This window comes from Bombus vancouverensis, chromosome 5 (genome assembly GCF_051014615.1).
Source record: "Bombus vancouverensis nearcticus chromosome 5, iyBomVanc1_principal, whole genome shotgun sequence".
Classification (NCBI taxonomy): domain Eukaryota; kingdom Metazoa; phylum Arthropoda; class Insecta; order Hymenoptera; family Apidae; genus Bombus; species Bombus vancouverensis.
In genome coordinates, this window is record NC_134915.1 from 12,163,589 (window position 1) to 12,190,605 (window position 27,017).

Sequence of the window (27,017 nt, forward strand, 5' to 3'; positions counted from 1 at the left end):
CTACGTTGTCTCAACGTGACAAAAATCCGAGAGATGCTACGAGCGGATCGTTTTGAAGAAATTAATTCCATCGTGTGGTCGCGTTCTATTATACATTAGCTGCGATGATCGCAAAGAATAAAATCTTGCAAAAAAGTTTGTCTCGAATTTTTCGATTAAATTAATCTCTGTCAAAGACAAACAAGCGCTCGAATGTGTCAGAGTGAAAAAGTCGAGAACTTAAAAATTTAAAAGAACCTACGTTGCATTTCAATATATATTATGAAATAATTTCCCAGTGCCGAACAAACTAGGAAGCGCGGACCGATAAAAGCGTTTCACGTAATTGACAGAGAAAGAGAATCGAGTGTCTCTGGTTGACGTCAAATTTTCCCGGAAACGCGTGCAACGCCTGGACCATATTCTCTCTCTCTCTCTCTCTCTTTCTCTCTTTCTTCTTCCAAGCTGGAGAATTAAAAAACGATCGAGTTCCTTCGGCGCTCGCTTATGGGGTCGTAATTTTTTTCCCTTCTTCTCTACCACGTGGAACACGGCGAAGTAAGTTTGTAGATGAGTTTTAACGGACACGGGGCACGTGCTGGCAACGTCTTCTGGCTTATCCCTCTTTCCACGGCGACTCTGGAATATACTCAGCAGCCAAACAACTGCGGCAGCTGTCCTGAACAAACTACTAGCCTGTGTGTGCAGTTCTCGGTTCCAAAATCTTCCACTCTCTTATTTCCTTGCTACGTTACACGCATACGTGTACGACTCGAACAATTTTGTAAACTTTCGTTCTTTTTTCTTTTCTTCCTCTTTGTCCCGTTTCGAGTCTCGCTCGGACTGGTCAAGTTGCTTGAATCCAAACTGACTCGACGTCGAGTGATTTGATTAATGAGTGGAGAGATAGAAACTTGAAGATATTTCAAGTCAAGTAAATATAGAAGGTACACGTTGGTAAACCTCTGGTGTTGTTTGAATTCAAATTCGTGCTCGTACAAATCAAATTACATCCATCAAGCGATTCGAAATTAAATTGAAGCGGTAGATAGATAAATATAGAGAATTAATAATAAGTAATATACATAGAATCGATGAGTAATATAGGCAGAATTAATTGATAAAGAGCTTGCTTGACGACTGGCCTTGCATCGCAAGGATATCGAACGCATCTAGCGAAAAGTGCAACATTCTGACGAGGACGAAAACGCTTATCAGCGACACGATCCACGATATACGGGTTGAAACGGCGTGAAAAATGCCTAACTCGCCTCCATTCAACTTGACTAGTACGAACGAGACTTAATTGCGACTCTTCGAATCGTCGCTGTTCTATTTTCGTTTCTTGTTCCATCGACTTCGCCTCATTAATATTGTGTATTAATATGTATTAACGACTCATGTATTAATATTACCCAGAAAAACGTCTTGATTTAATCCGATGGGAAATTCGTGACGATTAAGATGTCAGGTCACGTGAACAAAGCAAACAAAGGTAGCAATCACTGGAAGAAAACGCTTAGTCGTGCTCTGCACGCAAGAAAACGACTGTAATTCGTTTTTATATTCGCTCCTCGTTTCTTTTTTTTTTTTTTGTTTGTCTAGCAGTTTTCGCTCTGGACGCTGCACCGATCGTTCGTGCTTCTAATTGACACTTCCCTCTATCCGTTAATCAAGACATTAAAAACGGCACAGGTGTCGTAACTGCGATTTCTTCGCGTTTGGAAAGTTGGACAGGATCATTTTCTCCAGATAAAATTGAGTCAGACGATTGGCAAATGTAAAACTTACGAATAACGACACCTTAGCCCTTTCATAACTCTCGATGTAGCGTATACCACGATAAGTTATTAATTAAGTACGCGATAAATATACCCAGTAGTTCTCGACAAAATTGCTCTTAAATTTCAGTCCGTGAAAAATACCAGAAGAACGTTTTATCGATAGAACGCTTTTACTCTGACGAAACAGAATGATTCGTAGACATATTATCGGAACGTTGTATTTTCTCGTATTTGCTCATCGTAATGCAATTATTTCATATAGGAAAACTGGTCAATAAACATTCTGTGTCGTTAAAGGATTAACAATTGACAAGAGAAAAATTGTTCTCTTGTCTAAAACCTAAAACGATTTAACTCTAAGAGAATTAAAATTGTTGCATAAAATTTTTTACCATGGAAATACCGCTTTATATTTTTAGAAAGATCCAGTTTCGTTATATTTGATATATTACTCAATTACTTTGCGTAATTTTCTCAGCTACCTACGCTTCGTTATCTAGCGAATTATTCGAGACAAAGAAGCAGGCCACGGTTAATCAAGTTGCAAACTGTCGATCGCGCTAATTAATGAGACACACGGTGCACCGTTCCAGCGTCTATTTAGCGTGCACGTGACCCTCGTACACCTGTTGCTCGGCGGCCTCGTGGAAACGTGAAACGCGTCCAATAGGGGAACTCACCCTAATTATTCCACTTACCGCTGGAAAGAACGTGAATTCGAGACGAACGAGGGTTGCTGTGGTAAAAATACACTAGAACGAAATACATATGTATTTTCCTCCCCACAGAACAGCCGCAAATCTCTAGAGGTGCGGAGAACGTTCCACGCTATTCGTTATAAAAATAGCATGAACGTGTGTCCGATATTATTAGACATTGTCCTTACATAGAGAAGGATTTCAGCGGTAGAAATGTCACACTTTTTGTCGGTATTTTTTTAAAGAACAATTTGTCACTGTTGGTGAAAAAAAAACATAGAAAAATATTCGTCTCGTTCTCGAAATCTTGTAATTTAACGCGTAAAAAGGAATAATGTTTGGAATATTTTAACCGATATTATGCGCTTCACATCGCATCGGATCGTGACAACGAGAAGGAAAAGTTCGGTATGACCTTCGGCGATTATGGCACATAACAATGACACGCTAATGACAACATAAGGATTACATCAATTTTATGTCTACTCTAACAGAGGCAAAAATTTCGGAACAATTACGTTTATTAGTGAAAATTTATTTAATCAACGGGATAAAAGAACCTTCTTCGTTGTATGTTTATGATCACATGCACCTTCTAACTTTATTAGCGCCCACGGTGCGAATGCTCAATGCAAGATACATATTTTTTATATTTAACGAAAAGTCAGTAAAACGGTAAAAAAATTGTTTCGATATTGTTGCTAAACTGTATTTCTATGTAATTGATGTTTTGCTTCAAGTAGATTGCAGCTCCGCCACTTGGAGTCAGCGTGTTCGTTATGTCAAGTTAGAAGGATTTTAGATGAGGAGAATTGCACGAAGAAAATAAAGGTCCGTGGTTGCAGAGATTGTGGTAAGATTCCGTAATTTCCCTGTACACATCCTGTGTCGTTAAGAATATACGACACAAGTTGTATAGACTGCGGTTTCCCCGAAAGGGCTGACCAGGGCTATCCGGTAGCCAGATAAAACTTATCTATCTCGACGACGACGGTTTGTTTGCGCTTGGTACGTCGTCATTTTGTTGATAGTCTTTTCAGCCACGCCTCTCGTATGGTTAACCATCAAGAGGAACGATCGTCAGGTTTGGGAAACGAAGGATTCTTTCAAACGAGTTTGTAAATTACCGTCTTGGGAATTTGTCGTGCAACCAGAAGAGAATCGTAGTATTGTATATGTAATTCTTCGCGGATCGTACTATTTCATTTTTTAAATCCTGTAGATGATAGAGATTAAACAAATTTATTCGTACGGATATTTCAAGCGTGTTTGTTTTGAAATATCGTATTTTCTCGATTTCGTTCTCTGCCAGGTATATGATTAGCGTTCAACTTCTGTAAAAGCATATGATTCATTTTCATAATTCCAGTTATCGCTACGAGCTGCTGCGAATAACGATGAATGTTAAGATAAATTACGAAAGACATAATGTTTATAATATCGCATTAGATTTCTTGACTATTTGTAACAGAGAAAACAGTCCATTTAATTCAATTCTGCAAACTTTATCACGGAAGATTGCCATCTTTGTAAAACTGTAACCGCGTACTATCTGGTTTCACGAAAGATCGTACGTTTATTACAATCCCAGTTGTATGATTAGCGTTCCACTTCTCTAAAAGCAAATTTATTTACTTCCATAATTTTACGTATTGCCGGACGATGGTAATTGCACGATTATAAATTGCAAAAGATCTAACGTTTATTATACCATAGCGTTCCTCTGCTATTTCTAACATCTCATTTTCCATTCATTCGTAACATTTCGATCTTAATTCAATTCTATCGACTTCCTCGCTTTGCAAACCTCTGTAAAACCACGTGTTCTTCCATTTAAGAGACATTGCACGGTAAGTACAAACCTAGTCACACGATCAGCGTGCAATTTCTCTAAAATCGAACGATTCGTTTCCATAATTCCAAGAGACGATACGAACAATGGTAAGTTCTACGACAAATTGCAAAAATTCCAACGTTTACAACACCATGTTTTCTGATCTGTAATTGTTTCGATCTTCTGAGCGAATTTTATTACGGTACAACGGAAATTATCCTCCAATTGAATTTTACAAACCTTTGCATGGGAGTTTGCCATCTTTGTGAAACCATAGCCATGCGTTATCTCGTTTAAGAGAGATTGTACGGTGGTCTGCGTCGGAACGAACCGAAAGCCAGGACCACGATATAATCCTGCGGGTAACGCGAGAGATAAAAAAAAGCAGCACGGCACGAAGGGGCAGCCCTTGGTCCGAATCGCGGCTCGATAATGACGACCATGTTAACGAGCGCTCTGGCGACATTGTTGATTATCGCGAAACCGCGTGTCTCGGCACGATAAGAACGGACAACGAGCGTGTTACGCTTAATAATTAACGTCTAATCGGCGAAAGTACGAATCCTTATGGCGTGTTATTAATGTCGCTAATGATCGGTGTCGTGCCAGTTAAATCAGTTAAATGGACGCAACTACTGGCGGAAATGCGGGAAACACTATGATTTGCGAGTCAGGATAACGACTGTGGGACAGCATCTCGATACGTCTATCTGTGGGATGAATCTATGGGAAAATCTGTAGATCTATAAATTCAACGAAGAAATTAATAGAGTTCGCACGTTTGGATGTTCCGATATTCTAAGGATATTCTTTTGGCGTAGTAAAATTTTCATGAAAATCTCCGCCATCTGTACAATTATCAGGCTGCAAAATTTATTCAAATTAATTTGAACAAAGGTGTAGATGTTTTTCTATTAAAAATTCTATTCGATGCCGGTATATATAAAGGAGGCTCCACACGTTGAAATATCTTGCGATTTACGTTTAACGCTTTAGAATTTTTTATAATTTTATAGAAAATAAATTTCCTATCGAAAGGAATCATCGAGGAGGCTCCTGATTTGTATCTGGCTAGGCTCTTTCGTTTTAAAATAAATGGCTAGGGATGTTCGCGTCGCAGATGGTCTCGTTTCTCGCGATTGTACTTCGTTTTCCGATTCTTAGGCGAACTTTGTCCAATACGCGTTGAAAAGCAGAATCATCCGTACGCGACTATTTTCTACAGATCTGTTTCTCTCGATTAACCAACGTCTCGCCCGTTTCTTTCTAGCCTTTAACTTTTTATCTTTTTACAATCAACATACCTCCTATCAACGATAATAGAACCGCAGTTGGGAAATGATCGGACATTTTGAAACGCGTGTTTCAACGTTGCTATCGCGCCACGAACTGAAAAGAATCGCTAATGCGCAGGTAAACTGAAACTGATGCAAATTTTATGAAGCCTAACTGTCGATGCACGCATCGCAACATATTTCAGCGAGTAGAGCGGCCTTTTAATATCCTTAAAACGAGATTCCACGGCCTATTTCTATGCGTGAAAATCGTCCTAATACCGATCCTCGCGAGCCATCGTTATTCAATTCGTCGAATTCCACGAAGTTAACTATGCGAAAAGATCAGCAGAGGGAGGAAAGTACGGGCAACAAGTGGCAGCGGCATTGTTAACCGCGGCGATTATCAAGAAACCGCGTGTTTCACCGAGATATCGTGTCCTGGCGGCGTGCGTCCCGTGATAACGTGCATGCACACCATGCCAACTTCCTGAGACGATCCGATACGTCATCGGGCGACAAATTCCAACCACGAGTATGCGCGCGTGTGTGAACGAAGCTGAAACACAGACTCCTAAAACTCTGGTACTTGCGTCCACGACGCGTTGCGACGTATGGACCAATTATCGTAGACATGTTGATTAGCCGGTTGGCTACTCTCTTCGAGCCCACTGGCAGATAAAACGGCCGATTACGCTGAATCGTTTATCGTTTCGCTGCGTTCGCTCTAAGAGCTTCGTTACCGTGGCTTTTCCACGAGAAAACTCGCCAGGCTATCGAATATTAAACGGTTCGCCAATTAGCAGCCACAAAGGGACGCCGTGCTCGAGATAAGAGCCACAGAATGACCGGCATTACGAACTTAATTATACGCATGTGTACCGTGAGAAATCATCGTTTGAACGTATCGATAGGCGAACAGGCCTGATACGAATTTATTGGCGCACGATCGATATTTTGTAGATTTTCAAATGGAAGATATCTGGTGTGTTATATATTTCTCGTAGAAAATTCCTATATCGGAATAAATAATCATTTTTTCCATTACAAAGCAGTCATTTTATTTATCTCGATATAAATTATTATTCTTAATGCAAGTTTTTGTTTTCCTGCCGCGTATGTAGTTGGCTAGTTTGTATAGTTTGCAATGGAGATCTAAATTTGGACAGGATCGATAAGCAATAGAACGACGGATCGATCGATCCAGAATTGGTTCGAACGATCGATTTTATTGACCGACTTTGACGCAGTCGAACGGAGATTATTAATAGAAAGCTGCTCGACGAATGATATATTGTTCTATGATTTCATACGCAGGTATGTCGCTCGTGGCGAAAATCTCCCGTCACTCGTTTTTATTCCAGATTCTGTCCAACTACTCCTTTCCTCCTTCCTTCGTATAGTTTCTAGTTTCGTCAAACTGAAAATCGCACGAGTACTTGTATCAAAATAAATTCTAGCCAGCGCTATTGTACTTTTATATTTCCATTTTATCTTCCGTCGTAACGAGTGTCTAAAACGTCCAAAAATTATATCGTTAAACGTCTATGCGATACATTCTTTCTACAGTTTTGTTTTATTTCCTTGTAAGCGAATACTAAAAATTTACGACGATAATTTTCTTGCTGCGAAAAGCAGCACCGAGTCGAAAACGATTCGAAAGAATGTGAGAGGGTTAAACAAGGGCTACCAGTTTCTCGAAATGATCGATCGAAATGTGCATTGGTATCACGGCAATTGGTATCGAAACGGACCATTACTTTCTCATTTCGCGGCGTTATTAATTCACGAGGTCGCCGCCGGTTTTCGTCTCGACTGGCTGTAATCTACCACAGGGAAATTACACGCGGAATATTTTTCAAAGTCCCTCTCCGCCGGTTGCACTCCGTGAATCACGATAAAACAACGATACGTACGTACAGGCCCCGTTTCTTTCTCCCTTCTTTTTTGCCACAGTTCTCGTTATCCGCGACCGATCGCACGCGTTCGTGATCGAAACGAGATCACGACCAATCGGATCGTTCGCCACGACGCAAATTGCCTCGACCGAAACCGCAATTAGCGCAAAATGTTTCGTGTACTGTTAAACGAACAACTGACTGTAATATTGTTAGGTGGAGAAACGAATTTTTATTAACGACTCAACGATTGTTTTATCGGTGAAAGGACAAATAGGGATAAAATGACTTACGAATCGACGAATATTTTTATATAATGAATCACTTGCGATACTTAAAAAGAAAGAAAAAAACGTATATTTTCAGACGAATGTAGCTACGCGTTTCTCTGTATTTGAGATAATAGGAAATTCCTGTTTCAGCGACCGATTCGAAAATATAATTTATAGATGCATTCGTCAAGATCAGTTAAGAAGCTGATTATTTTCTATTTCTTTGAACACCTGGTGTTAAGTTTCAAATTGTTCGTAATTATACGAAATCGTCATGCCTCTGCACATGGAAATATTTATTCGTAACGATATTCATCGTAGCTTTGAAATCATCTCGGATCGAAAATGTTAATGAAACAAAACTAATTGCAGATGAATTCTGTTCATATCTCAACGATAATCGATATCTGTCCAAATCCTCTCAGGAAACCCACACGAAAATGAAGTAAATAAATGAGAGATTAGATGCGAGATTTGATTTCGCTTCGTTTGGAAACGTAGAAAAGCCCGAACTCGATCTGCTATAAACGAAGATACGAATAGATAAAAATACGTGACTCGTGTGACTCGGTACAACTTCAAAGGCGAGTCGATGGAAAGGAGGAGCGAGATCCACTCGAATCCGTCTTCGGTTCTCGGTGATATCTACATGAACAAAACGGATCAAGCCATTCGCTGGAACCGGTTGCCAGGAAGCAGCAGCATCGCCGGATAGCTTCTTCGCTCGAGATATCCCCTACTTAGAGGCGAAGCAGCCTCGACTTGCGTTCGCCAACGAGCACGCGTGTACAACGGGTGTAATCCACCCGTGAGATTTATCATTAAGCCGCGCGTTTCAGTAGATGTACATCGAGTACGAGTTTCGAGTAGAAGATAACCGTGTACGCATCGCTATTGCGCTTAAATGCAACGTAAAAAGTATTATAATTCGATCTCGGTTGCATCGTTTTTGTCGATAATTCTTTCAGAGACATAAGATTAACGTTAACCTTAGCAGGCTCGGTCACAAAGACCGGTTTCGATATTTAATTAAAAATTGTACATTCCTTGTTATTTCCTACGATCGTCCAACTTTATGTAAATTCTTCTGTTATCCGATTAATCAATTTCTCGATTTTTCTTGATAGAAAAATTTACATAAAGTTGGACGAACAAAAGAAGTAACGACGAACGCGTAGTTTTAAATTAAATATTAAAACCGGTCATTTGTCCGGGCCTGGTAAGGTTGGTGTTAAAGAGGTGATTTATATGGCAGATCGATATTATCGATTTAGGATCGGAATTGTACTTTTCAAGCTGTTGAGAAGTATTAATATATTACGTTGCTGGATGTTAACGCCGGATAACGTTTGGTCCAAGAAGCACTGCGAAAGATATAAAACGCAATGCCTTAAACATTGGCATTAAAATTCCAATTACGTATCTATCTTGTTTCGCGTTAATCAAAATCTTTTCAGATAGACGCAAGTGAAAAATAAAAGACAATTATCTTTTCCCGATCTCAATAAATCTATCTCCGAAGAGATTAATGAACGTGTACGATGCAAACTCAACGAGTCAGTTTCTAATCAAAGAGTAAAACACTACATTACGTATTTAATTAAACACTCTGATAGCAAAATCGCTGCCTGAAGTGCTCGACTTCGTGCCCGAGATTAAATTTTGTATCGAGTTTCTGTGACGAAACGTGAAGAGATCTTGTTAATTGGAAGCCGCTATTTCCCTAATATCTAGTTGCAGAAGAGAAATGGCCCGTGCTCGCAGAGCAAGAGGAAGCGTGTCAGGGTCAAGGGTCGGCCACTTCTGGAACAAGACTCCCTTCCCCACGAAAGAGAGTCCCTCCAACTGCAGGAAGTGCATATGCGAGCGGGATGCAGGTTGCACTGCTACGGTCTCCACATCTGTTACAATCTGTCCGAGCCTAAGTCACGTTCGCGCGCCTAACTATTCGTCACGTTAATCCGTCGCGAGTCTGAATGATTACGAGACGACTGGTCTGACTGTCAGGGTTAACTTTCAACGGGGAGAAGCGTGCCACGGAGCTTTACCGTGAATCGACGCGTCTTGGTTCGAGTTTCTTCATTCATAAATTTGGTAATCGCGTGATTCTTGAATTCGTCGTTTTTAAATCGTAGATAAATACGTACAATTGAACGTAGCAAAGTACATTTTTATTTCTACAAACGCAGTTTAAAGATAATCTATAGATATTCAGGTTTATCGACACCTAGATACTGTCGCGCGATAATTTATCAAGCAAATTTCGAAAATCTCATTAACGATATTAGTTCAACCGACTTTACTGTTAATCGACGAATCCAACGAATTGCATTCTTCACTTTGAAATTGTAGATAAAATGTACGTAGAAAATAAGAAAAACTAACTAGGTTTCCTCGCACAATAATTTGCCAAATAACAGTTTGTACAATTTCGTCAACGAAACTACATGAACAAAGTATCGCGTGGTATTGCGTCGACAGCATAACAAGAAATATCGATCATCGACGATATTTCCAAAAGAAAATGTAATATTACGTTACAAAGATACATAGTACGTTAATAACATCGGTGCATCGCATGTACTACATGAACCAAAATAGAAATACTATATACATAAAAATGACAAAATCCCCAAAGTAAAACATAGTACACTACGTCCCAAAAATCCTGAAAAAAAAAAAAAATACTCCGTATGGTAAAAGAACCGTAGTACTACCTCGGTACGTAATGGTAGGAAAAGAAGGTAAAAAATATGTTTCATAACCGCAGGAATGGAAAAGAAGCCATAAACGCGAGAAGTTGCACGCTGAAAGAAGGACGTGGACGGTCGCGTTTGCTCGGTTCCATACCTCTGGGCCTGGCGAAGGACTTCATGGCCTTGATTCCCATTCCGGCATAAGCGTCGCCGCCGTAGTCAACGTACATGAGTGCTGTCCTCCCGTGCTCACTGTACATACACGAATTCCCGGATCACTGTCATTCACTTTGCGTCTTTTGTATTTCCCTGTGGCGTGTATCGCGCGCGAACGCGCCTCTATTACATCACTCGGATGGAAAGTAACACAACAAGTAGGGGGTTGAACTGAACTCGTCTCGGTTCCATCGAGGCAAACGTTCGCTGCTCGTCGATCGAACGATCGAACTTCGATCGGTCACGGCATGGCGAACAATAATTGCGAAAAGGGAGTCGATGGCGGAATCGAAAGTTCTCTTTTAGCCCATGCTAGATGCTCAAGGTGTCGGCGGTTCGAGTGGTCGATGACGCGAGCTGTCAATGGAGCATCAGTGGTCTGACAGAAGCGGAGCTTGCCGTTAAGAACTTCTCTTACACTATTTTACACACTATAGCGAAATGCTGGTTCGCGAATGAAAACTTTCATCGAATTTTCAAACAACGATCAACGTTTAAAAATGATCGTTCTCGAGTATCGTCTGGTGCTGTGTGACGCAGCAGAGTCGAGAGAAAGTCTTCACGATCGGAAAATCTTCGACTTGCTGTCAACTTTAGACGTTATCGAACATTGTCGATAAGCAAAGGCACGGTTTCGAGAAGCACGAGACCGCGAGCCATGGCAGGTCTCTCTGTAAAGACGGCAGGTGAGCAGCTCGGCGAAGAAACTGGTCGAACTCGGCTACGACTGGCAGGAACGACGAAGAGAAACACACGAGGCGACTCCTCGCGTCTTGCAAGCCGGTCCGCGCGTAGTGTCCAGCATGTGTTTGCTATCAATTCATAACCGCGACCCACCGGGCTATTTCCGAATACCTGCTTGCGCAACCATGACTGGTGAAAGAAGAGGGGGGACACCGGAGCGGAAGCAGAGGAGGCTCGATCGCGGGGACCTGGCTCCGAAAATACGCGAGGAGAGCTTCCAGTTCGCGACGTCCTCGCGAGCCGTGCCACGATTTTCCGATCCTTGGAATCGGGCCGTAGCTCGTTTCGATCCGCTCTCTCACTGGCGCCTTGCCGATCGTGCGCACACACGTGGAACTCGACGAAGACACACAAACGAACGAAACGACAAACGACGATATACGTATGGCAACATAGAAGAACACCACTGTGATCGGATATAATACGAGAGTCCCTCGAGAGTGAAGATATTTTTCGGATGATCTAGATGGAAGATCGGGCGCGATCTTGGTGGTGGAAGAGCGGTTCGTTGGTTCGTCAGGCCGAAGCGCCACCGTCGAGCACGTACGACCGCGTTCCGCAGGTAAGTGCGTACGCAAGGAGAGAGAGACGCAGGGCAGGAACCCAGAAGAAGAAGAGGTAGCGTAGAAGAGAGAGGAGGTAGAGGAAGAAGTTCGAGCGAGCGAGCCAGCTGGACGAAGAGGACATGGAAGAAGAGGTGGAGGAGAATGAGGAGAAGGAGGAAAAGGAGGAGGATAGAATCGTGTATGGTGGAGGGAAGAACAGAAGAGGCGAAGAGACACGGTCGTGAGGGCAGAGAGGGGATCGAGAGAGTTTATTCGAGGCAACGGGCCGTGGGGGACGTGGCGGCGGAGCCGACGGCGGAGGTGGACAAGCACCGTGGGTTATTCCTTGTCCTTCGGCCCGTTGAATCGCGTAGATTCGCTCGTTGGCTGGCTGACGAGATAACGGAGATCGTTGCGGGTCTGCGTGTACCGAGCCAAATATGACTTCGAGAGGGGAAAAGGACAGAGAAAATGGATATACGTATAGCAAATTGGATACGATCGCTCCCGTTGCGTCTATACAGACAGCAGCAGCAGATCGTGCGATCCGGGTTTTTGGAAATTCGCAAAACTTTCGAAGCGGCGCGTATTAAAACGAACGACGTAAATCGGAAAACTTACTGAGAAAAGCGAATTTGTCCGAAGAAACGGGTCACAAGCGACAAAGAAAAGCAAACACGAGGATTCACGAGTAAAACGCCAAGGTAACGATATACCGAGGAAACACACGATCGGTAGAGACAAAGAAGAGACGATCGGCCGATAGAGAGAAACGAGCGCGCGAAGAAGAGAAAAAGAGAGAGGAGAGACGGTCTCTCCCGGTGTCGGGTCCCCACCAATCCCGGTGCACGCTGGCTTAGCCTCACTCCTCGCTTAGTTTTATGAATGAATACTCTCCCGTCGACGCGACGCGGCAAACTCACACTGGCGTCGGCGCACACGACCACCCGCTTCCCGTCTCGTTCCTACCACCACGATTCTCCCACTCCCAACCTTTTTCTTTCCTTCTTTATACTACCTTCGCCATCTTCGTCAATTACACGCTACTCCATCCTTCTTCCTCTTCCTACGTACCTTCGTCACCCTTTGAATCTCTTTTTCTCCGATACTTCCATCCTCCTCTCTTACGCTCCTATCGTTTCGTCTTCTTCTAGGCGTACGCATCTACATATATCTCTCTTCTTTTTTTTTCTCGCGTTCATCTTTCCTCTCTAACAAGCGCGGGTTATATATATTTGTCCTCGTTGCTCCATAGGTTAAAGATGATCGCGCGAGAGAGTGTACGAGGCCCCTCATGGATAGACGCAGACATAGACCAGACCATTCCTTCATTCGGTCGGCTCGTTCATTCATGCCTCAGCCACACGTTTCAACCGTGTAGTCTGCCCGGCTGAAACTGCCCCCACCAACCAGCTACGCTTTTCCTTCTGCCTCTCGCTGCCGCTGACGTCGCGACGACCGCAAAAGAATACTATTCACGGGCCGACGATCTCGCTCGCGCCAAGATTTTCTGACGCGTCCCTCCAACACCGGGGGCGGTTTTCCCCGGCAACACGTGCGGGGGAGGAATGCCCGATGAATGAATCCTCGAAGAGGTTTCGCGTGCTACGCTTCGCTTTTGTGAATGGAGTCCGACGATGCTCCTCGTTTCTTTCTTGCCTAATTTTTACCCAGTATCCGTTTTTTAACGTTCTCTTTTTGTCCAGACAATTGGGACATCCATATAGAAATTATTTCGCGGTATGCTGTACGTTACGCATTATCGAACAAATTACGATTAGCTATACTATACTAAACGACGATAAAAGGAAAAGCCAGTCTCTGCAATCGTTTAATTAATTCGGACGTTTGTTTTAAACTACTGCCCTACGAAGCATCTGGAACCTCGTTCGAGGCTTGTTTCAGCTGTACAAGATTCTGGAATATTCCATGCTTCTAGCGCGACTGCCACGCTCTTTCGTATTAAAAGATACAACGTTAAAGATGATGTTAATTATCGTTCGATCTTTGCGTCGATTTCTAAAGGAATATACATAATATACTGCTTACACTATGTCGCTATTGATCAATGACGCGACGAATCTCATTCTTCGACATACACGAGTTTCTTTACTGTCGATAAAAAATTTGCAAATTTATGATATCTTTCATCTTTTCATTACATCAATTTGCTTCGGCTCGAATACCATGACAATTGATATTACCATCACTTGCCCGATACGACACAACGTAGTCACCTGACTCGGCAAAGAAAGCTACCCAAAGTTGCTTCTACGCTGCGAAATAAAGTTGGCTTTCAGCGCGATTAGCTTCGCTACGAGTAAAAGTTTTCTCCATCGTGTCCGCTGGATATCGAGTGGCGAGTTTATGAATGGTCTCGTACTGCCGGAAATGCGTCCCGTAAGAAATTTTTAGCCTTGTCCGCGAGCAAGAAGTTTCACATTAATCACCGCGAGGCAACATCCTCGAGCTGAGAGCGTGTGGCGCGGGAAAGGCGGAGGGACAAGCAGAAATTACCGACGTTGTTAAATAGTGTTTGCGTTCGAGCGTACGGCGTAATTACGTCTCGCCTTCCACCGAATGCTACGTATTCGCGTCGATTATTCCACTGAAAACCGGGCTGCCGAGTATTACGAGGCGACTTCCGTGCCCTGACGCGAGTAGATCTTGAATGGAATCGCTCTACCTTCTTTTTTCATCCTTTTCGTCGTCGTCGTCCTCCTCCTCCTCCTCCTCCTCCTCTTCTTCTTTTTCTTCTTCTCGTCTTAGAAGGAAAGGCTGATTTTTTAGTAATGATCCGAAGATGATTGGTACGGTGAACCGATCATTTCCGAAACGTGGTGAGTCACTGTTTTAAAAGTAGCTTGATATCCTTGAAACGTTATTACATTTCGAGGAATAATCGTAATAATCGATATTGAAAGTACGCGGTAAAAGTTTGTTGCGATAGGACCGAATCGCATTTGATCCAGGATTTCATTCACGCAATCTCACTACCTCGAAACATTTCCCAAAATATTTCAGGAAATATTTATTTACCCTTAACATTTCACCCTATAAATGTACCTAAACGACGGCCAATAAAAATATTGCTGTAGAGACTGTGAGTATAGACTATAAATTAAACAATTGCGACTTGGATATTTATTTTACTGTCGGCCTCTTTTCTCACATTGCAGTTATCACAGCTAAGACGCTTAAAGCCAAGAGGTCTCGCATTCGGAATATCGACATTTTTCCACGATACTTTGCGTATGCTGTACCGTTTCTTTGCTTCGATCTCGTCTGCAATTTGACTCAGTAATTTGACTCCGTATTAGTCCATACTGTCACGTTCGAAATATCGTAGTACAGTATCGTTTCCTATCGACTAAAGGCTTCTCGCCTCGGAAAAACTTAAATCGTGCACCAAGTACGCATCTCTTTTAAGAGATCACTCGTCAACGTTCCCGTTATCCCAAAGGATTTTTCTTTCCGTATAGGTATACGAATACGTAAATAAATAAATAAATCTACAAAGTTTGATTAAAATTGACGTAACGCCATACTTGCAGGGCTATTACAAGATAGTGGGTTCGATTATTTCGAAGAACTTTTCAAGAAAATGAGACAGAGATAAGATCGAACGGAACGCTAGTTATCCAGGGTAAGTAGAGCGTGGTTTATTGCTAATTGGCAATCAAGGGTGACACAGAATAATTAGAAAGCTATTAGAAATGGAGTGGACTCGAACAGAGCCACGATTGCTGCATGATTTATGAATCCGTTGCAGAGACGCTTCGCAGGGAGAGATTAGGCAGCCAGCTGGTATTACCACTAGCAACCGTGCATAATAAAGCGCAATATAAATCAGTGTCAATCACGTTCGAGGCTTGTGCAAACATTAAGACGCGTGGTTCGGAAACCAGAGGAGTTTGTCTAAGAAAAAATACCATCCTCCGATTCGATCACGTATCACGCTTCTAAATGAATGAAAATTTTCGACGCACAAGTTGGATAAAACATACACGCGATATGTCGTATGTTCGCATAGACAAGCGATTAATAGCTTAACACGAACACGTACATGGAAAATTTTCATCAATTTTCGTATGACATCCGACATACCGGAGGAATAAATGATTTCCAGAATGTTCTAATCGTCCAAAAAAATATTCTAATCTAAAATTGAATCTTACCGATGTAACGTAACGCAATATTCAAATCGGTAGATCGAATATTGTTCGTATCGCTTAATGAAAAACGAAAGATGTCAAGCGTCCTATCGTAGAATTACGAAACGATATCGGAAATTTTTATCCATTCAGGCGCGTTTTACTCCGTTTAACTTAGAGTTTAGAGTATACGCGCGAGACCCTCCTCCCAGCGGTCAACCTTCTTTGCCAACCGGTTGCGCGGCATTCGTTTCGATAAATTAGCTGGGAAACGTTCCGCCGACTTTGTAGAGTCCGGATCTTGCCTCTAATCACGGACAACAGGTGCGGCAACCGATAAACAACCGGACCGCAGGCGAATATATTCGTCACAGGCTCGAGCGAGGGTGAATGGAACGAGAGAGGAAAAAAAATCAGGTTTTTCATTTAATTTCAAGATTTTTAGATTCGCGTTGCTCGGATCGATCGAAGTTGCGCGCTATTCGAGGAATAGAGCAAGGCCGGTTCTCTTTCTTTTTAAGAGGGAAGCTAATTGTAAGTAATACAGTATTATTAAATAGCAGATAAAATCGTGTGACAGCTCGTTTCGATGACTTTTATTTGCCTCGACTGGTTTCGTGTTTGCTACAAACCGTGGGAATGAATTTACCTCGTTGGCTCGTACTGCCACCGGAGTTCCTTCCGTTTTGCTATTCATCGAAGATTTTTACACTCCGCTCAGTCGTTCATCGTACCTTCCTTTGACCACCGGAGTCATTCTACACGCGAACCTATCTCCTTCGGAACATCGAACCGAAAAGAGAAAGATCGTCGAGTTAAACGATTATCTGATCGAGCAGAGTATCCGAAGAGAGGCCGACCTGGTTCGTCCCATTCACAAATCCGCTCTCGGTCGCGGGTCTATAATCCGTGCGCGGCTGCATGGCCGAGAACCCGGAAGGCAGCGCGAGAAAATCGTAACCGTCGATCAGCCAGCGGTGGATATTAATAAAGCGGAAGGTAGAGAGAGACGGACGCAGGAACACAGAAGGAGGCGGTGGAACGAAAAAGCAACGAGAGCAGCCAGCATCTTCCAGAATAATGAGACGAGAGCCGGCCATGAGGAGGCTATAAGTGTATGCGCGGTTTCAGGGAAGAAATGACACGCAGAATGATAAAGAAGCATAAAGAAGGTAACAGCGGTAGAGTGAAAGGTTGGGATTCACGAGTGGTCGAAGAAGAAGAAGAGAGAGAGAGAGAGAGAAAGAAGGAACGAGAGCGGGATGACCGCAAGAGGAAGGAAGTAGCCTATCCGACAGACGGCAACAGCAGCAACAACAACAACAACACCTACGGTGAGTTCTATGGAGAGAGGGAAGAAGAGAGAAAACGAGAAGTGGAGAAAGGGGAACGATATGTAAGTTCGGAGGGGAAGAAACGAGAGGCAGAAGATGGACTCGGTGATAGAGAGCAGAAGCTGTTCCATGGTGTACACTTGCCGAAGGCTAGGCAGGTTTTTGCTCGGGTTTTTTACGCCGTTTATTATAACTAGGAAGAGCTGATGCGCGTTGCGAGGCAACCCGATATACAATGAACGCGTGTAAGCGCGTGGAGCCCGCTCGATCGCGATCGGAAGCCTCCTGCGCCTTCGAACAGTTATTCCGACAGAGTTTTCTAGGGTACGAACCCTCTTCGTACAACGCACTTCGCCATGAATGTTTTATATGATATTTGTATACTGTATTGATACGTAATTTGAGTTACGAAGTCGGCTACAACGTCTGCAACTGAACGAGGTATTTTTTCTTTTTTTTTTTTTTTAAGGAAATACCAATTCGAACGAACCTGATGTTGAAGTCTTTCGTATCGTACAATATGATGTTAGAAGATTGCTAAGAGTATACGATTAAATTACTCGAGCAAAGTTTCCGTAGCGACAATTAATAACGACAGAAAGAAAGCAAACAAGAATTTTATATAATGGAATAAGATTCGAGTAAGGAAATAAGGAACTCAGTTACATATAATTTGCAAGGAGTCGTGTCTGAAATCGAAAGTCTGTCGAAGATGAAAGGCAAGAGCTAATAAATACATACGTCGTATCATATGCTATTCGCGATATCCATATTTATTCGCAGACTACTATTCCACCAATTAATTGATATTTCGCGCGATCTTTACCAACGACCAGAGAATTAAATCTTCGCTTAATGAGATCATCAATTCGTATCCTTGCAGCGTTTCCTCGTAAACTAAGAAAAGTTCCATTCGTACTGTACGCTTGCTGCGAACTTATTAAGGAGCACGGTAGACGTTGGCATTCTAGAGCAACGAAAAAAGGAAGGAGACGAAGGCAGAGTGTTTCAAAGAGGCGCGCGACCGCGCGCAGAAGGTATAGTTTAAACGTAGAGGTGGGATGGAGAGCGTGAGAACGCATAAACTTATAAGGCACGAAAGAGAGACCGAGGAAGGGAGATACAGACAGCAGCAGGCCGTGCTCCTTTCCTCGCCGCTGGAAACTGCTCCTTAGGAGAACCGTAGGATAGCCTATCCGTAACACGTCACTTCCTTCGACTTTGCCTTTATACCTATCTTTTTCGCTCATTTACTCCGCATTTTTATCCCTATTCCTCCTCGCCGCTGCTTTTTCCTCCCCTTCCCCAACGAGATTTTATTTACGAGATATATGGACGCGAGGTAGTTCTTACGATGAGATGCGATAAATAGAAATCGTTTCACTATCTTTCGGACATTGTAGAGTCGTTTCTTTGGTCCTTCGTGACTTTGCAAAGCGATACACAACTATGAGGTAAATTTTGATACTTGCGAGATGAACAGCATGGGAAAGAGTTGCTCGAGTAAGAAAACTTCCTCTTCGTCCTCGATGTAAGCGGCGCGTGTCCGTTATTTCGCGGTTTATCGAACGAATAATTGAAAGGGCAATAAGGCTTAAATAAGAATACGACAATCTTCGTGCAAAATTAACGTTTATGGGATGAAACCGGTAGTTTCGCGAAGCGGTTCCAGGCGAAGTACGCAGGTGTGAACATGGAAGAGATCGAAAGCGAACACCTCTCGACCCGCATCGAGTTTCATATATTAATTAATAGGGGGAATCTTAACGACCGTTCGAATGCCGGGCGAAGGCATAAACTCGGGTTGGAATACATTAGAGCGGACGCGTAACGTGGTTCAGATCGTAAAAACGAAGAGGAGGGAGTGTACGTTTTCGGACGATCCGTGGTTTCTCGTATTAATTAGCATAGAAATTTAACGAACTGTGGAGATGACCACGCGAGTGCATCGCTCGATCGTTGCATAATTTTCCATTCCACGGGATCAGGGTTCGTTTTAAGAGTAACCGAGTCGAAAATATCCATAATCAGCAAGTTAATGCTTATCGAACGAAATTAATTTTAGTTAAATCGATTTTAATGCCTGCAAACGTAAATATATTCTCATTTATCCGCCCTGAATTAAAACGAAACGACACGTAGAGAAAAACGGGGCTTCCTAAACCAATCCGAACGACTCGATAAACACAAGACTTTTCCATTATCGATTAAAATTAAAGAAATAGGTTTAAACTAATTCTATCTATCGATAATTCCATCTACGATGACGATAATGATAAAAATATACCGATTTTAAAGAGATCATAAGAACTCGATGCTCTTGTCAAATGTTGTCTTGAAACGTTACTACCTCGTTAACCTCCGAAATTAACAAGTTAGTGAACGATCAACGATCTTTGATAAAACGAATGTCAATTTAACCGAGTCCGTGAGATCACGGACAAAAAAGGAGAGCGGAAGCATTAACGAGAAAAGGTGGGAAGAAAGAAGGAGAGAATAAGGAAAGAAGAAGCGAAAGAAGAAGAAGTCACGGTTACGTGGCCGTGGGCCATGCGCTCGCGCGCTTGGGGTTACCGGAAGTCGAGTGACCGTAGCGGGGCAGGTGAGCCCGATCCCTGCCGATCCTCCTCCTCCCGCTGGCAGTGAGAGAAAGAAAAATGGAAGGAGAAGCCGAGTAAAGGAAGTGACGTCGCACCGCGGGGCTCGTTCACGTGGCTGCAACAGGAGAAGGTGGTGCGCTCCACCTTCTATCACCTAGGAAAACGGCCCATAACTCTTTCCTCCGTGGCTGCCGCGGCTTCTCGCGTCTGACAATGGAGATTGCGCGTAAATGGATGGGATCGTGATAGAGTAGCGCTCTAACCGGCCAACCAGATGCGTCTGTACGGAGATTCAACCTCAGATCCCGTGCTATTTACTTCGATCGAAGCAGATACAGGTGTTCCGATTGAAAATCCAGCGCGAAATAGAATAAGGTGCTCCGAAGAATTAGATTCCAAGTTTGGAAGTTCCTTTTCCTTGTAAATTTCTTAATTATCAACGCAGAGCATGTAATCAACGTTTGAGTGAAATTATTTTCAGAAACCAAAGAAATTGGCACGTATATTACGAAACATCGTACACGTACACTTATAATCGTATCTATAATATCAAACAAAGTAACGCGTCAATTTATCAATTCTGTAAAACATCTTCGCTTCAGTTCTCTCGTTTGATGCAATAGAACCATTCACACTAACGATCGCTTAATCATTTTGATCGATGTACGAGCAGAAATATTGTGACTGGAACCTCGGAATAGCGAGTGAAGCAGAAACGTTCGATTGCATAATACCATTAAGATCGTAGACTCGGGAGGAGGCGTGTAGCAACGCGTTAAATAACCGCCGGCTTTCTCGCCAAAACTTTCAGCGCTGATTATGCGAGGCCACCGCGCCGCACCGCCGGCAAACGATTGTCCCAACAACACGAGTTTTCTCTCGCAACGGCCGATTATTGCGGCAACGCAATATCGGAACGCAGAGATCGTTGCGTGAAAGTCCACCGTCCCGTACGTCCGTGCAAACGAGACGGAACAAGAGGAAAGGGAGGACGCGGACATCGTCGAGCCAGCGAAACTGACAGAGAAAGAAAAAGAACGAGAATGGAGGGAGGGAAGAGGCGACAGTTTCCGGTCTCCCTGAACGCAAGCGTTCACTCTGCCGCTTCTCTGCGCTCGTCTGCGACTCGGTGCGAGCATTTGGCAAACCGATTTCCCCATTATCTCCTCTCCATCGACTTCCAGTTGCCGATCTCAAACGAATTTCGTGAACGCTTCACACCGTATTGTGGTCGAATTAAACGTTGTCAGGTTTATGAGCAGATTCCGTAATTCTCCAGGCAGCCGACTGGCACATGTAATTTCTTTTAGGAACTTCGTGTTTCATTTGTTTCCAGATTCTGAATCGTAGTCTTGACAGATGCGATATCAGTAAGAAAAGCAAGCTTGCTTCTCCTGCAAGCTGATTCGCAATGGAATGTTCGAAGTATAAAATAATTCGGTTAATTCGATTGCACAGTAGCGAGAAAAATGTGATTTCCGTTTGGCTTCTAACAAAACTGATAAGAATAACGACGTATGTGCGGTGATTTGATAGAAATTTGTGAATGACCTGGTTGGAATTAATACACAGTCTTCGAGCACGTACGCTGTTGCTCAAAAGTATGAGATCACCTACTGTTCTACATTCATAAATTCTATCGCCCACTGACTCACGTTTCTGAGGCTTAAGAGAATTCTCGATAAAACCTCGTAAATCTGGCGAATCTCTTAAGAATGGTTACATCGCGTAGGGAAACTTGTAGTGGTCGTTCGTGCAACCGTAACCTCAACAAGGCGACACTTAAAAGTTGGTACGGAGGAATAGCAATCGAGGCAGCCCGGCTCTATAATGAAGCGGTCTCCGGCTGGCGAGACGTAATGCCGTCTTCGAGCAGATACAGCCGCGATGAATAATGTACAGAAGCAGATTATCCTCGAAACAAGTTCTCAGCTTAACTCCCACGCGCAAGGCTACCTTGAGACAGGTGTGTGCCTCGCTGCGTGTACTCGATAACTGATAAGCCTGTACCTTTTGGGAATTGCACTCTTATCGGTGGAACGCTACTTTCCGAATACTAATGGTGTTTCGTTTTGTACAAGCTGATGCAAAAGTTCCGCAACTTAACGTTACAACTATAACGTGCAGCTAAGATCGCATTAGACGAATCGATCCAATTTATCGCAATTAATCATTTGCTGAAAAAATAAAGGATAGTCGTGTAACGCCGTGAAAATTCAGAAACTTTCGAAAATGAAAATTCATCAAATGACGCAATGTTAATTTGGTCAAAGTAATCTAAAAGAGGACAAGCCTTGGGCTTGTTACAAAGATATTATCTTCGTACAGAGTCGATGCAACGTAAATATCGACGCTTTTTATTTCTTTCTAAATTTCTTTCGCCGATATGACGCAACAGGATAATGCTCGCCGATTTCGCAAAGACGAAATCGAGAACACGGAAATAAAGAGTGGACGACGATGATTTCGCGGTATGAAAAGCGACACGGTCCAGGTAAGAAGAAGCGAAAGAAAGACAGACAGAAATGCCACGACCAATTAAACAACGTCTCTATCGATTAATTACGGCCGATTGGATTCGACGAACCATGATTGATCGACTTTATCAGTGTGCATTCGCTGAGACATATGATTAAACGTTTTGTGCGCGACGCAGGACGCTCGCAGATTTCTTTCCTCGTCTCTATCCCATCGTCTGCCTCTCTCTCGTCACTCTTATCGAAAAGCGAGATCTCACGACCGAACAATCGCGCGGCAAACCGTCTCTCCTTTTATTATTCCCCTCTTTCTTTCCTCTTTTTCCTCTTTCTTTCTCGTTTTTACGAACGATCGCCGCGGCAACAATTTCCTAATCGACCCCGCGACTTTCGTGCAATTAACCGTTACACAACCCTTGCTTAACGATCGTATCGGCGAAAAAGGAAATGTGATCGATCGGCTTCTTATCGAACGCTGAATTTTCCGGCCGATCTACGCAACCGTTCATGGAAGAAACAATCAAAATACGCGAATGTATATGATTTATCAACGTCTGTTAATTAAAAAACAGACACACTTACGATCTTAAATTATACCGATTGCGTAAATTACGATCTAAACGAAGGATTTCAAGACAGGTTTCATTTCGAATTGAATATATTAGATGAAAAGAAAAAAGAAGAAGACGTTCGAAGAGATAGAAATGCGACGAAGAAATGGTGTGGAGAACAGAGTTTAAACGAAAATTTTCTAATTCAGTATCTACGTTATTATCGTATCTGTGTTGTAAAAATTATCCTTTCGCGTGATTTCGCAAACCCTATCAAAACCTATCATCCTCTACGATCGGTCTGAGATATTTCTCTATCATCTTCGTAAGTTTAAAAGTATTAACATATTAAGAGATATTCGCATATTACTTGCCTTCGTCAACCATATCTTTAGATCCAACAGGTTCTTTCCACTTTCAGGTGTCTTTGCCCTTTTAATCACCGACTGACTATTAAAGTGAATATTTAAAATCAAGTAATCAACAAAAATGTACCTGTCAGGTACCATTCGTTGAATCTCCAACTACATTTCTAGAAAATTAACCAGCAGAGCGGAGAATTCGAAGCGCCACGGTGTCTCGTTTTAATTTCAGCACCGTCCAAGTCGATCAAAGAGGAGGACGTGGGTAAGAAAAAGAAACGAGAAAGTCAAACGAGCGGCAAAAGGACGAGGATAGGAGATGAGAGAGGCGCGTGTGTGGCAGGGGAGGGCACGTAGTAAGCGTAGTAAGACACGAGCGGAAGTTCGAAAGGGGAAGCCCCTGGTGGAGGCCGGGGAACCGGAAACGGCCGAATGCTCGTCACGAGGCACCGGCCAGCCCGAAGAAAAGCAGCAGCCAGAAAGAAAGAGCAGCGCACAGAGGATATACGTTAAAAGGCCGGCACACCGCACGAGCACAGAGAGAAAGAGCAATTTGGAGCAGAGGTCGAGACGCGAAATAAGAGAAAAAGAAACGATTTACGACGGGCAGTACGTTAAACGAACTGCAGATCAAAGAGCTCGATATTAATTGATATTAATTGCTCCTCTGCCCTTATAATCCTTTCCCTCTTCTCTGTTTCCTTCCTCTTCTATTTTTCTTATTTCTTTTTCTTTTTTCATTCTTGGAAATTTGTACAGAAGGATTTTGTATAGGTAGAAAATAGGACGTAGAAGGCTTTAAAGATTGGCAGAATTTTTTATGACGTTTCTTTATGCGTTATTAGCTTCGCGGGAACGAAAGATCTCTTTGGTAAAAAACGGGAAGAAATAAGTAACAGAAATAACGAAAAAATAATAAGTAACCATTAGGAAGAAGAAGCTAAGGTTACAAGTAAGAGTTAAGATGGAAAAGATATAAAATCCGACCTGAGGATGATTTTAGAGATTCCACGATTAAATATATCGATCTTGCGATGGATGGATGGATTTAGTGAAATTTTATTTATCACCCTATGGAGACAGCTACGGTAGGCGTAAGCGGTGCGATGTCGCTAAGCGTTCAACAGCAAATAATTTCGCATTTATGAACACTAAACGTACGATCGAGAAACAAGTTGCGAGAATGGAGGATTTCTTGGTTTTGCGAAATATTAACAAGTTTCCAAATCCCAGTTATCGAATATAAACTCCAAGTCGCCTGCCTTCAATTGCCCTAAACATCGAAAAGACACACATCGTAGTCGTACAAGGACCATAAAACCGGAAAATAATAGGAAGCCAACGTCGACTATTACTCCTACTAATCCCTAGTCCATGGCGCGCGTGCTTGATACACGAATTACGATCGTGTACAACACGACCAATTACCGATCCCCGTCCGATCACGCTTCCCGTAAGGAAAAAACCTGGCAAACGACATACGACGAATAAAAAAGAAACAAGGAAACAAGAAGAAAAAGGGAAACTTGTACGCCTCCGAAATATAATGTAACCGACACTCGGAGAGAGACGTTGTTGGCGGCTCGGCGCAACCGTCACACGAAGAAAACGTTTCGACAAAAGCCGACCGTGTTGGTGCGACTGAGACGCGAATACTCGCTTCGAGACGGTGGGAGTATGTCCAAGAATGAGTAATACAGCGGCCAGCAGGGATTATGGCGGGGAGAGACGACAAAGGGGCGAAAGATAGAAGAAGACGGAGCACTAATGAATGACTACAAAAGGAACAGGTATAGCGAGACGAGGAGGTAACGATGTAGAAAAAGAGAGGGCAATATTGTGGTAAAGAAGGATGGAGGCAGTGAATGAACGACGAAGAGAGAGAAACGTAATGGTAGAGTAAAAGAGAAGGTAGGGGGAACGAGCTGACGGTAGCACGCACGCAAAGGGGATAAGGGACGTCCAGAGGGGTGAGAGCCAACACGGGGAAGAGTTATTTTGGTGCGTGTATCGAAATCAGAATGCAACAAGTGACACACGCGTGCGTCTACTGTCGTGGTCGGAAACATTGCTTAAAATCTCGTCGTTGCTCTCCTACGATCTTTCTCTTACTCTCTTCGCCTTCCTACGGCTCGTGCAGCGAACATACACTTCTAACTTTAGATTGTTTGCTATCGGTCTTCAAACATATGACGGACCTCTGAGGTCTGGTCTGCACGAGAGGCGGCGACAGCTCGGTGCAAGCTTTTTGGGCAGATTCGTGGAATATGCTTTCGGGTATACTCCGTTGCACCTAATTTACCATACGTATGTAAACTTGAAGAAAAAAATAAATATCCCAAATTTATGGAGGAACGATAGTCAGGAAAACTCTACCTTTGACTCTCTGCCGTCGATATCTTTCCGAAGTCATCGTTATCTCGTGGAATTTCTTTTTCAAATTCCCAAACTTTGTCCATGCCACGAACCATAGTTCCAAATTGTATCGCAACAAAGCAGCATGGATGAGCTTCTAACAAAATTACACGTACGTGAACTTTGTTTTTTTTTTTTTTTTTTTTTTATAAAACGGCTGTTCAAATAAACTATTAAAAGTTAGTTATTCGGTGACTGCCAGGCTCCTTCCTGATATAAATAATTTTCTCATATATACTCCGTGGATGTATTATTTTAACCATCGCGTTAGACAGAATCGCTGGAGATTTTTATGCAAACGGCCGTAAGGTCGAATCAAAGGAGAAAATAAACTGGATCTAATTAGCGGCTAGAGTTACTCGCGAAGAAGAGTACTCGCGGATAGAGGCGGGTAAGGGGCAACGAGACGGCGCCAGCTTGGCAGAATTAATTCCCGCGGAGGTGTTCTCCGCGTCCCGAAATGATGTTCCAAGAAGCAGAAGCACAGTTAGCGAGAACGAAGCATTCGTATGCAGCGTGTCGGCCGTGTAGACGATAGGCGATCGTGCCTTGCCTGGCCGGTCCGTCCCGTTCATTCACTAACTCGCTTCGTACTCCAGTACATTATTGTTAGACAACTGCCCGTTTCCGGCGCTATCGCTTCTACGTGTTTGTCATATTTTCCTCTTGCCCACTATACCGAACAGACAACACTCTTTCTTTTTCGTTAGCCACCCAACTTCACCGCCAATTTTGGAACTCTTTTTCAACCATCATTTTACATTCTACGTTATTGATATTTAAACGTACATATGTACATGTGTGTGTACGTATATATTTTACATTTTAACAATGGAATATTTAATTCTTCATTGGCATCGTTGAGCGTAGATGACTGTAGCTTTGATTAAGATCTTCCACTTTAACGTATCTTTCATTTTCGAAATAAACTTAGGTTGGATATACGTTAAGTTGCATGTACCACGTAAGAGACGATCGCAATTGTTAACGTCTACGTAAGATGCTATTTTTCATAGTTTCTAACGAACAGACGAATAAAAGGTACTATCGATGGCTATTGATGGAAGGAATGCCGAATAGAACTAAATTGAAGAAGAGCGAAATTTATCAAAGACACGCTATTAGTCGATGAGCGAACGACGATGGAGGCGGGCAAACGAAGCAGTGGAAGCTGGTTTTCGCGA

At 42.9% G+C, this 27,017-nt stretch overlaps 1 protein-coding gene across 5 annotated transcripts in view; it reads right to left on the bottom strand.

Annotated features, from left to right (window-relative positions):
* Positions 1 to 27,017, bottom strand: part of pnt (ETS transcription factor pointed) — a 145,291-nt gene that overhangs the window by 50,040 nt on the left and 68,234 nt on the right. The window contains exons 1-2 of one of the 5 annotated variants that reach the window (XM_076618379.1): positions 12,562 to 12,853; positions 10,590 to 11,008 (exon numbers count right to left, since the gene is read on the bottom strand). The exons of 3 other annotated variants lie outside the window; for them this stretch is intronic. In XM_076618379.1, the coding sequence (XP_076474494.1) occupies positions 10,590 to 10,695 (106 nt within the window). In that variant the 5' untranslated portion in view covers positions 10,696 to 11,008; positions 12,562 to 12,853. Of the gene's footprint in view, positions 1 to 10,589; positions 12,532 to 12,561; positions 12,854 to 27,017 lie in introns of those variants that run through there. One more of the 5 variants, XM_033332768.2, reaches the window with a different exon arrangement.